At 45.4% G+C, this 13448-nt stretch overlaps 1 protein-coding gene across 2 annotated transcripts in view; it reads right to left on the minus strand.

Annotated features, from left to right (window-relative positions):
* LOC102569986 (collagen alpha-6(VI) chain) overlaps positions 1 to 13448 on the minus strand; it is a 111873-nt gene that overhangs the window by 59717 nt on the left and 38708 nt on the right. For both annotated transcript variants that reach the window (XM_019497917.2, XM_059728798.1), the window contains 2 exons: positions 9408 to 9983; positions 4145 to 4494 (listed from right to left, as the gene is read on the minus strand). In XM_019497917.2, the coding sequence (XP_019353462.2) occupies positions 4145 to 4494; positions 9408 to 9983 (926 nt within the window). The remainder of the gene's footprint in view (positions 1 to 4144; positions 4495 to 9407; positions 9984 to 13448) is intronic.

Raw genomic sequence — 13448 nt, forward strand, 5'->3', positions numbered from 1 at the left:
GATCTCTACCACAACAGAAGTGCAGTACACTTAAACAACTTTCAAAATGGCCAAAACCAGTTTAAGATAAACCTGGTTGGATGTAGTATCAGACTGAACTGATTTAGGTCAAACCAGTTTATGGAATTTCTATCCTGGACCCCTCCCTGGTTCAAGTTAACTCACAGTCCCCCAGCATCCCAGGATGCTTTGCAGCCCTGGGCTGTGCTGTCTGCTCCAGCAGAGCAGGGGTGGCCCTGCCCCTCTGCTCCCTAGCTGGAGCACTATCATTGCTCCAGCTAGCTAAGGAGTGGGGATGGGGAAACCTGGGTCCGGACTCCAGCTTGGCAGGGGGCATTGCATGGCAAGGCGCGTAGAGAGGAAGTAGCCCCTGACAGGCTTTTCCACACTACCCGCTCAAGCAGAAAGCGGGGGCACAGCCAGGCCCCAGCCCAAGCTGACAGAATGAGGCAGGGGAGGGGATAAGGTGAGGAAGGTTTAAACCTCCTCCCTGGCCTGAATAGCGTCCTCTCCAGGTGGGGGAGGTTAAACCCCACTACCTCACACCTCAGTGTACCAGACTGGGCCGGGACCTGGCTACACCCCCTGCTCTCTGCTCAAGCAGAGAACAGGTAAAAGCCTGTTGGGGGCTGCCCATGAGGCAGACCCTGGCTAGGGTCCAGTGAGGGCAAAGGAGGGGGTTTAAGCCCCCCTCTCCCCCTCCACTTCAGCATGCCAGCCCAGGTTGAGACCTGGCCATGCACCACCCCCTGCTCAAGCGGGGAGCAAGGGAAAAGTGTCACAGGGGCTGCTCCTCTTTCCCTGCCCCCCCCCCACACACACACAGGCAGACCCCAGCTGGGATCAGTGCAAAACAGAGTTGGGGTTTAGCCCCCCCCCCTCCCCCCCCGACCCCAAATCATGCAGTGGGCCGGGCATGACCTGGCCATTCCCCACTCCTCTCAGCTTGACCAGGGAGGGGGAAAAAGCCTTGGAGGGCTTCTCTCCCAGCTTCCCTCCCTTCCCTTTGGTGGTGGCCAGCAGGATGGAAGGTATGCTCCAGCACCTCCCAGCTTATGGCCTGAGCCACTGAAGGCATGTGGCTGCATTTCTGAATGACAAGTGAATTTCTGTTCACTTCAACCTAGACAGTTTAGACTGACCTATAAATATTGAATCAATTCAGCCTCCAGCTTTCTGACTGTCTGTACTCAGCCTAAGTGTCATTTTAAAAGACTTGTTGTGATTACTAGGCCAGAAATCATCTGTACTTTGACAGCAGTTCCATTTGAAAGAATCTGGCTCACAGACTGCCACCAGAGCTGTCCCTAGGGGTGTGTGGGGCCTGGGGCACATCAGCCCATGTGGGGCGCGGGAGGGGGATGGCGAGCGGCTGGAGCCAGGGAAGCAGAGTGGGGGGGTGGCAGAGCTGGTGGCATATGGCGGCCGCAGTGGGGCCTACGCAGCACTGACCACGGGTCCCCAAAGCATGGGGCCCGGGGTACTCGCCCTGATTCCTCTCCCCACAGGAACAGCCCTGACTGTAACTATCACTGCTACAACCAGCTGTAGATTTCATGTATGTATCTAACTATTTTCTAGGCACAGGGACAATTCTGTTGTTATTCAAGCTTAGAAGAAACTTCACTGAAGGCAACAGAGGTCTCCAAATGTAAATGAAGAGGAATGGAAAACAGAAAGTGTTTCTTTTCTTTTCTTTTGGTAATAAGAAACCAGTAATGTGGACACCCACGTTTTCACTAATGCGATCTAACTTTATACTGGTGTAAACAAAAGGAACAGACACACAACATGCAGCCCTACACCAGTGTAAGTTACTTTTCTTCAGTTTCCCATGAAAAAAATACACAATGAAGTATTTTTCCCATAAAAAATACTACACAACAGTATAAGTTAGACCAGTACATATGTTTTCGAGTCAGTTTCAACTGATTGTCCCCTGGTAGCAGTTAGCTCAAGCTATTTCCTGCTCCCCAACCACCCAGAAGTGAAGCACTGTGGTTAACAGTCCACAGTTCGCTACTCTAGATAAGCCAGTCACTGGTTTGCTCTGGCTTCTAGAGTAATTTACATTAGCATAAAAATAAATGTCAATTATGCTGGTATAATGCGATGCATCTCTGCACTGCAGAACTGAAAACTGTCTAACTAATCAGCTATTAGCCCTGGGCTCGGTTGTCTGGTCTCCTTTAGCCCACTTTACACCGTTCAGGCAACAGATAGCAGATGGATTCAACCATCTCTGGACTGCAGAGAATTCCCTTTGCAGAAAGGAACTCTCCACTGGTGCATGGATGACAGAAGCAGCTGGGCGCAGGTCCTGTACCAACCATCCCATGCCCCCAGCAGGGAAAATGCAGGGCAAAGTTAGGGACAGGGTATAGTAGACAAAAACTCCATTACAAGTGTCCTCCCCCCACATAAACTGGAGCAGGCTTCCCAGCTGTTCAGAGAGATCAGATGCAATGAACATATGCTGTTAGTGTGCAAATGTATCACAAGGTGTTAGAAAGAGTACAGTAGGACTCTTCAGCTCAATGCTTTTCATTCTACACAGTTATAACTTGTTTTGTTTCCTCAAGTGTTTATAGAGGTATTAAGCAAGATTCTCATTGAAATAAAGCTGGGTCTTGTTTGACTAAGGATGTTGGGACAAGTCCTGCCCATTTGCTGTAAGTTGGAAAAAAATTATAAACAAGAATAAATCATATCTAGCTGATGAATGCTATGGAATAAACATGTTGCTGTTCAGTGACCTACAAGAAATGAGTTTGTGATCTCAGGCCTGTTTACGTCTTGACCACAAGCACCAGCATAAAGGACAGTAGCTGGCATCCTTCTGACCATCGCTGCAGCACAGCCATGGATTAAGTGGGCATGCAGTGATCACCCTTCCAGTTCCTAGAAGGAATGGGGCTAGGGTAGTCAGACAGGTGTGCATTGTACTTGTAGAATCCTTATTTCTGATTTCTGAAGGTGTATGAACAGGGAAAACCCCAGTTTAGTTTCCACAAAGAGTTAAAAGACTTGACAGCTGGGGAGAGAACGTACCTGGAAATTGAGCATATTTGTTCTAGAAAACAAACCGCAATAAGGAACCTTAAGGAACCTAAGGATTTTCATGATGCACAGGCTAGAGCTAGAGAAGAATTACAGTGGAAAAAAACTCCACTGCATCTTAAACCCATTTGTACATCATCTCTTCCAGAGAAGAACCATAAGTTAAAAACTTCTGAGAAGAAAGGTAAAAAGAATAAGGTTGGGAATGTGCTCCTTCTACATCTGTGTTGATGAGGAATTGCTGAGCAGATGCTGAAAACAGGACTGATATTGTTCTCTGCAAGCAGGCAAATTTGCATTTTCTGTTCATGTACAGCTGTGAGAAGAGATCTTTTAGCGAGCACTCAAAATTAAGCTAAAATATATTCTAGACTTGCAATAATTTACAAGAAATAAAACAAAATACACACAGAACATATATATGATATCTTATGAGGACCAAAGTGCCCTTCCTGCTCTGGGATTTAATGTGTAAAAAGTATCTTATGTAATTGCATGTGTGTAAGTGCTTTCTTCAAACAGTGCAGTGCAATCCAGAAACATTAGGATGTGAAAGAATTTCCATTCAAGTCAATGTAGAGAATCTATCAACCTCTGCATGGATTGACTCAAACCATTACATCTTTGCCTTCCCTTTGTCTCATTTCAAACTGTGAGTTATTCACAGTGACCATGTGTAAATATATTTCCATAAACTAATTACTTGCAAAATACCTGCTCTGAGCCATCATTATTCAGGCTGTGTGATTAGTCATCTATGAAAAAAGTATTATTTATGATCCTGAACCTATAAATAAATTCCAAGATAAATATATCCAGTGTGAACACTTGTGAGCACATGGATTTGCCTACATATTTATCAATACATTCCTCTTCCAGGAGCACTCCGTCAGGTGTAGAAGAGATTTTTTGTTCACCTGTTTTAAGACATCTGAATATTGTGAAAATAAATCCAAGGTTTTAGTTGAATGACCAGTTGTGAATCTTTTTTCTTCTGCTGCAGAATCCACATAGCGCTAAACCCAGCATATTCTGAATAATATAAATTTAGCCAATACTCAATCATACACACACTTCTGTTTACCTTCACATTAGCTGAGGCCACTTCAAAGGAGTCCTCCCAAAGTAACTGTAAGAAGCGTGCATTCAAGTATGTGTCCACAGTGATCTGTGCAGCTAAGAACTTTTGGATTATCTCTTCATTATACTTTTCAAAATTAGAGTCAAATAGGGGTAGGCCAGTTGGCCCAAACACTTGGTACTTGAACCTGATGTTGAGCTGAGACTCAGAAATGCAACAGACATTAGTCAAGGACTCCACCTGTTGCAGAAATCTGGGCAGATCAGTTTGCAGTTGCTTTTTCAAGTGTAGTGCAGGTGTAGATCTCACAGGTCCTGAAACATCAATTCCCACTGAAACATCTATGTTGCAATCTGAGAGAGGGGGCACAAAAGTAAATGATGATCATTGTATCCAAATAATATTTTATGATCTTGCTTCTAAAAGCACCAAGAACAAATTTAATTTCCTAGATGTCAAATCTGGCATTTTAAATTAAAATACATCCTACATTACAATCAGAGAGTCAGTGCACAGCTTCACTGATTCGTCAGCTAGGGATCTGGCCCTTGTTACTGTACATAGCACCACACACAGTCACCAAAAATGAATTCATCATCATCACTACGTATGTTGGGCCTTTAACTAACAAATAGCGCACCCTACAGTTGAGCCACAAGGAATTAAAATCTAGAGCTCAAATTACTGAGCAGTTTGCTTAGAGCTGTGAGTTGTGCCATCAGCTCCTATGCACTGTTATTGTCTGTGCTCATTGACAGAATCACATTATGCATTGAAGCAGAAGAATCAAATGCAAGGTGACAGAGAGAGAGGGAAAGGGAATATAGTACGACAGGAATAACATGCAAACTCCTTAGTGGCATAGTTAAAGCAATACAACCCCTCCTATTGTGAGCAATGCTACATTGTATATGTATGTGCGTGTATTCTAGCAGTGTGTGCACATGCATTACATACAGAGAGAAGGGTGTGTATTAGGGCTGTGCAAAGCTTCGGTCCCTGATTCAATTTGAAGGAGATTCAGCCCAATTTGGTGGCCAAATCTCCAAATCCGAATAGAAATCAGGAGACCCTTTAAATCTCTCTGAATTGAACTGGAACCCTCCAAATCGATTTGGAGAGATTCAGAAAGATTCAGCTATTCGGACACAGACACAGCTTTAAATGTTTCTCTACATACCTCAAGGTACCAGGCGGCTTATGAATGCTGTAATGGTGGGCACATGGAGCATCTGACAGGAGCGCAAGGGGGTCCCCAGCGCGTTTGGCAGCAGACCTGGAAGTGGACCAGAAGCACTTCCGGTCCACTTCTGGTTCCGACGGGGAGCACACAGGGTGGCCCCCCGCACCCCAGCCCGGCTCGGCAACTGGTGCCTCCTGGGTCTGGGAGGGCATCCAGGGTCCCCCTGCAGCTGATCGCCAAGCCAGGGGGATGCAGAGGGGCTCCCCCACGCACTCCCCAGTGGACCCAAAAGTGGACTGGAACTACTTCTGGTCCACTACCGGGCTCGCCACTGAGCATGCAGGGGCCCCCTATGCTCCTGTCGGATGCTCCATGAGCCCCAGCATTGCAGTGTTCACAAGGCACGCCTGCTACCTCAAAAAACATTTAAAGATGTGTCTATGGCTGAATCACTGATTCTCTGAATCAACATTGAATCTTCACGTTCAGATTCGGCCAAATAGAATCGGGGACACTGATCCAGACCAACTAATCGAATCACTGTCCCTAAACTGAGCCAAATCCAAATCGAATAGGGCCTGTTTTGCACACTCCTAGTGTGTATGTATGTGCAGAAGTGTAACCCGGTGCTTGAGTACCCTAGGTAGCAGTTATACAGGGCAATGTCTATGGCTGTGCTGCTGCCAGTGGTGGCTGGGCCAGCAATGCAGCTGCTACTATTCATGTGCCCCTCCAAAGTTGTCCCCCTTTGCTACACTACCGTGTATAAGTAACTATCATTAAAGCTTGTATATGTGCACAAAGCATAGCACAATGTGCTGCCCTTAATGCTATTAGGCGAGATCCAGTATATAGAAAAAAAGATTGGAGAACTGGAAAAGGAAAACCCGGTAAGCCATATCATTCCTGTGCTTGCTTTCCCAATAGCTGAAAATATTGAATTGGATGTTTTAAAAATATTGGAATTGGACTGCATGGCTATGTCTATATGCACTTATATTTACTCAGACATAATGGAATGACTGTTTCTTCTCTTTCCTTTCATGAAAAAGGAAGAAAGACACAAATACAGACATAGTATATGCTACATCAAAAATTCTATTTAGAAGAACACTGCTGCAGTCAAGTGTTTAAAAGTTAGGAAAGGTCAGAATTCACATTGCCCGTGCAACTTTAAATTGCATTATGATACAGACTTTCATGACACGATCACATACTACTATTTCCCCATAACCCCCACCTCATTCATTCTACAGAATGGGTACCTATTTAATAATTCTTAGGATCACCATTTAGTCTGTGACCTCAGGCCTTATTTTCTCTCTGCAATTAATGTCCGTGTGTCCATGTGTGTGTCATGCATCATTTTCCCATAGTGCTTTAAAAACATTTTCAGAGCTCCCAGAGGTTTGAGGTAGGTCTGTCTGCTCCATTTTACACATGAGGAACTGAGGCACCAAAGATTAAGGACAAAACCATAACACAGTCACTGCCTTTGCCACTCATAACATGGGCTTAACCCTCTCTCACAATCCTCCATTTTAGTAAATTCACTTCAATATACAGTATAAATATGTAAATGTAATCATGCTTATAAAATAATGCTATCCACGTGCTTCTATATATCACACATACCTATTTCATCGATATACAAAAAAACCGGCTTACGCACTGAGAGCCATATTCACCTATGGAGTAATCTATGGACTTGCCTATGGACACCAGGAATCAAAAAAAAAATCATTACCCATGTTCTGAAAAGATGCGTGTGTGAAAGTGCTAATCAGCTGTTTGAACATGCAGGTACTCTTTTGTATGTAAAATGTTTGCTTTGCTTTTTTTTTTTTTTTTAATTTATCCATCTATACCTCTGGATATAGATGGATAGATTATCCCCTCACTCTACTGCAAGTGCCTTCTTCTCTGCACATCCCAGTATTTTCCCAGAAGAATTCAGTGTGTTTACATAAATGTTTTCAAAAGAATGAAAATGTGAGGTTTTAATCAATTTAACTGTACAAAAAATAGTTGGAACAAAAGCTCAAGTAATATAGAACACGATGGATCACAAGAAATTAACTTGCCAGAGCTACTACTGTGCAAAACTCTCTGGGGCCATTTCACTGGGGTCTTTACAAAACAGAGGGAGCAAAACAGATATTCCCCGCCACCAAGAAAACGGGCATTTTATAAGGAGTTTATGTGGTTCCTCCTACTAAGAAGTCCCTTGCTGTCCAATGAATTCACACCAGGAGGAGTTGTGAAGTTTACTTTTCTCTAGTAATCTCTGACTCAGCTGTTATTGGCATGGGTGGTTTTTATTGCAGCACTGACCTGTTACATATCTATGATGGGAGTTTCAAGCCTACTGAAACAGTGTGCCAAAACCCCACTGAAATTAGACCACTCTGAAAATCCTAGCCCTAGAAAACAGGGTTTAAGTGGGTTGGCTTGATTATTTTTTTCAGGGTTATATCTATTAAGGGACAAATCCTGGCCCCTCTGTCAATAGCACTTAATGCAATCATTCCTGAAAGCTGGGAAAAACCCCTTCAGCTACATTTTGTTCCACATTCCTCCTTGTTATGGGGGATCTGTTACAATTAGGATCTATAGACACCCCAGCCTCCCTCTCCATTACCTTCACCTATATACAGCCATCTTGGACCAAGGCCCATGGAGCTTATGTAGAGAACAGGTTTTATTACTAGGCAACAAGGATCCTTCTCAGTCTTCTTACATTGCAACCTCTTGTAAAATACCTACCAATTTTGTGTTCAGGACCCTGTGAAACCTACAGGCTTTCTGTGAAAGAGCAGAACTTGTCTGTACCTGAAGATAGCATCATGTTTCACAAGTAAGCACTTATAATTAGGACTAATCCCTCTGTTCACTCATGGCTCCAAAGGGGAAAAAGCTTTAAACAAACCAGCCTAGTATACAGGAAGCAACATAATTGTCAGGGGGAAGATATGATGTAAGGGCCAGATTCCAGCCTCTTCCCAAGGGGAGAGAAAGCACAGCATTGTTGCAAAGACCAGGCCCTCAGTTTTATGGGAAGTATGACCACTACAGTATTTATATGTTTGCCCTACTAGGTAACGCACAAAATAAAATCCTATCTTTCTCTATGGCAACTTATGATCATAAAAGTCTTAAACATGGTGGTGTTAATAACCCAATCCTCTTCTAAATCTCATATGTGACTTGTATCTCTTCCCTCACTCTTTCCCTAGCCCTCCCCTGGAAGCAAAGACCCAGCTTAAACTTTTGGTGCGCTGCGTAGCAAAGGCAAGTGGGGAGCAAGCACTTAGTTCCTTGAGCAGGGGCTGCTGCAATTGTGGTGGCATGGCTTGCTGCCACTTCAGCACAAGCTCCACAGCAGCACAAACACAGGCTGCTGTGGTGGAGGCAGCAAAAGTTCCCCTGGGGCTGTTATTCTGCTGCCCTGCTCACCCACCCACCCTAAGTGAGGCCTCTCCCCACAAACTATGGAGCACTTTCACAGCTGCTACACAGCCATTGCCACAGCAGCCACAGGAGTATAAAAGCAGGAGCTGCAGTTTTTGTGCTTCCCACATCATGTAGGGCCTTGGCCAGTGTATCTGGATGGGGTTGTTTTGGGTGGTATCCTGCATAACCTTTCAATGCACTGGTCAGATCAATGATACACTCTTCAAATTTCTTCTGCTTTGTCAAGGAGGGAGCACACTATAGGTTTGTAATCTTCCCAACACTTGTCCTTCTTTGGGGAAATTCCACTGTGTGTAGAGACTGCCTCAGCTGTGGGAACGGAAAAAGGAGGGTTTCACTTCAAGTTACTAATGGCTCCTGTATGAAAGTGGGAGCTTTGCTTCTTATGTTGGCCAGCTACTGCCACTCATGGTTCCACTAAAGTTATAGGGCCAGATTCAGTAATAGCTGCTGTAGGCCATTCCAAAGTCAGGCAATTTCTTTTTTTTGATGTGCTGCTAAATTAGATGTTATTGTCAGAAACGTATTTCTCCCCAATGGTTAATCACAATGTACAGAACATATGAGGAATCTATAGATGCAATTAATAAAAAGATTACCATGACTTACCCTGGCTCGGACGATCACTACTGTCACAGACCTCCTTGACAATCGTCCTCTCTATGCGTTCCAGACGGGCAAAATTTTCCACCAAAAACACCCTTTGTACATTACCAGCAATCTGAAGCAGTTCGGTTGCTCTTAGAATCCCAATGCCGACTGCAAAGACGTATATTCCATCATTCCTAAGAGCCAACGCTGCTTCACTCACTGGATCGCTAGAATATCCATCAGTAATCACAATGAGGGTCTGTGGAATATTTTGGTTTTTACGGCCACCGTGGGCAGGCTCAAAAAGCCTCTTGACAAACCTCAGTCCTTTGCCAGCGAAGGTGGATGATTTAAACTGGCGAATGCTATCAATCTGTTCTTTTATGGCAGTCTCTAAGTAAAATTCATTGAGATAAAATTCTTTCTGAGGATCTTCACTATATTGGACAACTCCAACCCGTGCTTTGTTCTCAGCAATGTGAAAACGGCTCACTATTTCCTTCATGAAGGACTTCATGGTAGAAAAGTTTGTGGAAGATATGCTTTCTGACCCATCAATCAAGAACACAACGTCTGCTGCTTGATTTTCACAAACTGGGGGGAAATGTACTTAGTTATATATTCATATACACCCTAGGTTTCATCCACTTAAATCTTTTTTAAAACCTGCTGTCTTTGGCTGAAATTTACTTCCAGGTAGAGGCACCAACTCAAGGTTAATTCATTACATTGGTCCCACTTAGGCTAGGGACAGAAGTTGCACATAAACCAGTTTAAGTGATCAGAAACTGGTTGAAACCTGTACCAGAACAGCTGTTCAGTGCATATAAACTGCTTTCAAAATGGCTGAAACAAGTTTAAGATAAACCTGGATGGATGTAGTATCAGACTGAACTGAATTATGTCAAACCGGTTTATGGAACACCTGTCCCATACCCTCTCCTGATTCAAGTTAAGTCACAGTCCCCCAGCATCCCAGGATGCTTTGCAGCTCTGGGCTGTGCTGTCTGCTCCAGTGCAGCAGGGCTGGCCCTGCCCCCCTGCTTTCACAGAGCTGAGGCAGTAAAGCCTCAACTCCCTACCCTCTGCCTGTGCCTGTCAGCCCTGAGGGTTGGGAGGCAGGGGAACAGACCCCAGGCTCTCCTAGCCTGGGTATGCACAGCACAAGGAGAGGGAAAGCATCTTCTGTAGGGCTTATCACCCTCCCCTCCCCCTCTATAGACTCTCAAGGTGGGCTGGAATTGCCCTATCCCCACCCACTGCCAGCTGCCCTTGCATCTGAGGGGCTGGGGTGGGGCAGGAAACATCTTCTCCCCCTCCCCCCAAGCTGGCATCTGCAAGGCACTGAGAGGAGACAGCTTCCACCCCTGGGCTTCTCAATCCCTGGCAGCCTAGAGAGCCAGCTGGGATCCCTTAGCCCAACCTCCCTGCTTTTCCAGAGCTGATACAGTAAAGCCTCTGCCTGTACCTGGCAGCCCAGCATGGAACCAAGCCCTGCAGGACCATATTGAGAAGTGGGAGGGGGGAATCCCCTCTCTGCGCCAGGGTCAGGGTTCAAGGGATCTGCTCTGAGGCTGCGGGATCCAGCCACCCTCAGGCTGGAGGGACCATTCCCTGCTCCCAGCTGTGGGCATGGGGCCAAGCCCTGAAGGACCATATTGAGGGGTGGGAGGGGGGAAGCCCCTCTCTGCACTGGGGGCAGGACTTGGGGGATCCCCACTGAGATATCCAGGCTGGAGGGATTGTTCCCCCTTAGGGAAGCATAGCAAGGGGTTGGGAGGCATGTGCTGGGCCCTATGGGCTGCATTCAGGTGCCTTTGGCAGTGGCCAGTAGGCCCCCCAGCTACTGGTAGAAGCCACTGCAGGGGTCTGGCTGCCTATCCAGTTTCAAAAGTGGACATCAATTCACTTTATTATCAGTTCAATGTATGCAGTTTAGAGAAACCTGCAAAGACTGAATAAATTCAGCCTGGTGCTTTTTGACTGTCTGTACTTAGCCCTAAAACACAGAAATAAATATCACCCATTTAGAACAATAGAAACATCTGGGAGAATCCACTTTCTGGATCCATTATACACAATATCTGTGACTTACCGGCAGATGAAATGAGGTAGCTATGCAGAGCTTGCATCCAAAGTCAGGCTCTCAGCTGAAGAAAGCTAATTATCACCAAACCACAAGTAAAGGTCAGACAATCAATGGGTAGAATTGCTTAAACTACCATCTCCATCACACACTGAAGGGTAATAGTCAGAGAAATCACTTGCAGTGGAAGAGACATATGCTGAACTGCCTGACTGGACTAGCAGGCTGGGAGCTGGAATGTCTGTTAGTCTACAGGTAGTTTGGACAATCTCTTGCCTGCACTTTTTTACTTCAGAAGCTAACTCAGATGCTGGGCATTTATCACTGGTACCTTCTATTTGGTGGGCTTGGTAATTCAAAATGGAAATTTACAGGTGACCTAAAAATACTTGTATGCTCCAATGAACTTGATAGTGTGGCATGACAGCAACAAGGCTAGGCTCCAGACCCTTGCAAGAGCAGTAGTAACATGGATAAATATTTACTGTAAATTGTTCTTTATGTAAGTTCTGATAAAATAATAATGTTGCTTCCCTCCCACAAACCTCATCAAGATACTACAGATGCAGCTAACTTACCCTAAGTCAGCTCAGTGGTTCTTCAAACAAATTCTACTGGCCTTACCAATAACTGAGAGAAGATTAATACTGAACTCCACCTCTGCTGCTTGCTGCCCCTGGGAGAAGTGGCAGCCATTTTAGCATAGTATCTCATAGATTCATAGATGTTAGGGTTGGAAGGGACCTCAATAGATCATCGAGTCCGACCCCCTGCATAGGCAGGAAAGAGTGCTGGGTCTAGATGACCCCAGCCAGATGCCTATCTAACCTCCTCTTGAAGACCCCCAGGGTAGGGGAGAGCACTACCTCCCTTAGGAGCCCGTTCCAGACCTTGGCCACCCTAACTGTGAAGAAGTTCTTCCTAATATCCATTCTAAATCTGCTCTCTGCTAGCTTGTGGCCATTATTTCTTGTAACCCACGGGGGCACCTTGGTGAATAAAAACTCACCAATTCCCTTCTGTGCCCCCGTGATGAACTTATAGGCAGCCACAAGGTCGCCTCCCAACCTTCTCTTGCGGAGGCTGAAAAGGTCCAGTTTCTCTAGTCTCTCCTCGTAGGGCTTGGTCTGCAGGCCCTTAACCATACGAGTGGCTCTTCTCTGGACTCTCTCTAGGTTATCCGCATCCCTCTTGAAGTGCGGTGCCCAGAATTGCACGCAGTACTCCAACTACGGTCTGACCAGCGCCCGATAGAGGGGAAGTATCACCTCCTTGGATCTATTCATCATGCATCTGCTGATGCACGATAAAGTGCCATTGGATTTTCTGATGGCTTCGTCACACTGCCGACTCATGTTCATCTTGGAGTCCACTAGGACTCCAAGATCCCTTTCCACTTCCGTGCCACCCAGCAGGTCATTCCCTAGGCTGTAGGTGTGCTGGACATTTTTCTTCCCTAGGTGTAGCACTTTGCATTTCTCCTTGTTGAACTGCATTCTGTTGTTTTCTGCCCACTTGTCCAACCTGTCTCTTTCCTTTCTTCCTTGCTTGTATGCCAGCAAAGAAAAAATCAGCTTTCCTAGTTAAGACAAGAGCACCCCCATTTTGGAAGGCTGATTTTAGGCAGGAGGAAAGTGGGTGTGGTATGTGAGTAAATATGGTATTTGTGTGCCAGTAAATATGGTAGCACTAAATACACTCTGATATGAAAAGAAACAGTACAGCTGTTCAAGCTGTTTTTTAGCCCTACAAAAACAGAGAAAGTGCCTCAAAATAGCTCTTTCATACCTTCCCAATTTTGTAATGCTACATGTACTATATGTAGTGTTACAGGGGCCTTTAGGAACCCCAGCATCTAACAGTCTTCTACTCTCCCTCCCCACTCCAAAGGCAAGGGCCGGAGGGAGAGCAGCTGGCTCTGTAATAGCCTGTCCAGCAGCACAACATACCTAGTCTCTAGATCAAGTGCACCA

Source organism: Alligator mississippiensis, chromosome 5, assembly GCF_030867095.1.
Source record: "Alligator mississippiensis isolate rAllMis1 chromosome 5, rAllMis1, whole genome shotgun sequence".
In the NCBI taxonomy this organism is placed as follows: domain Eukaryota; kingdom Metazoa; phylum Chordata; order Crocodylia; family Alligatoridae; genus Alligator; species Alligator mississippiensis.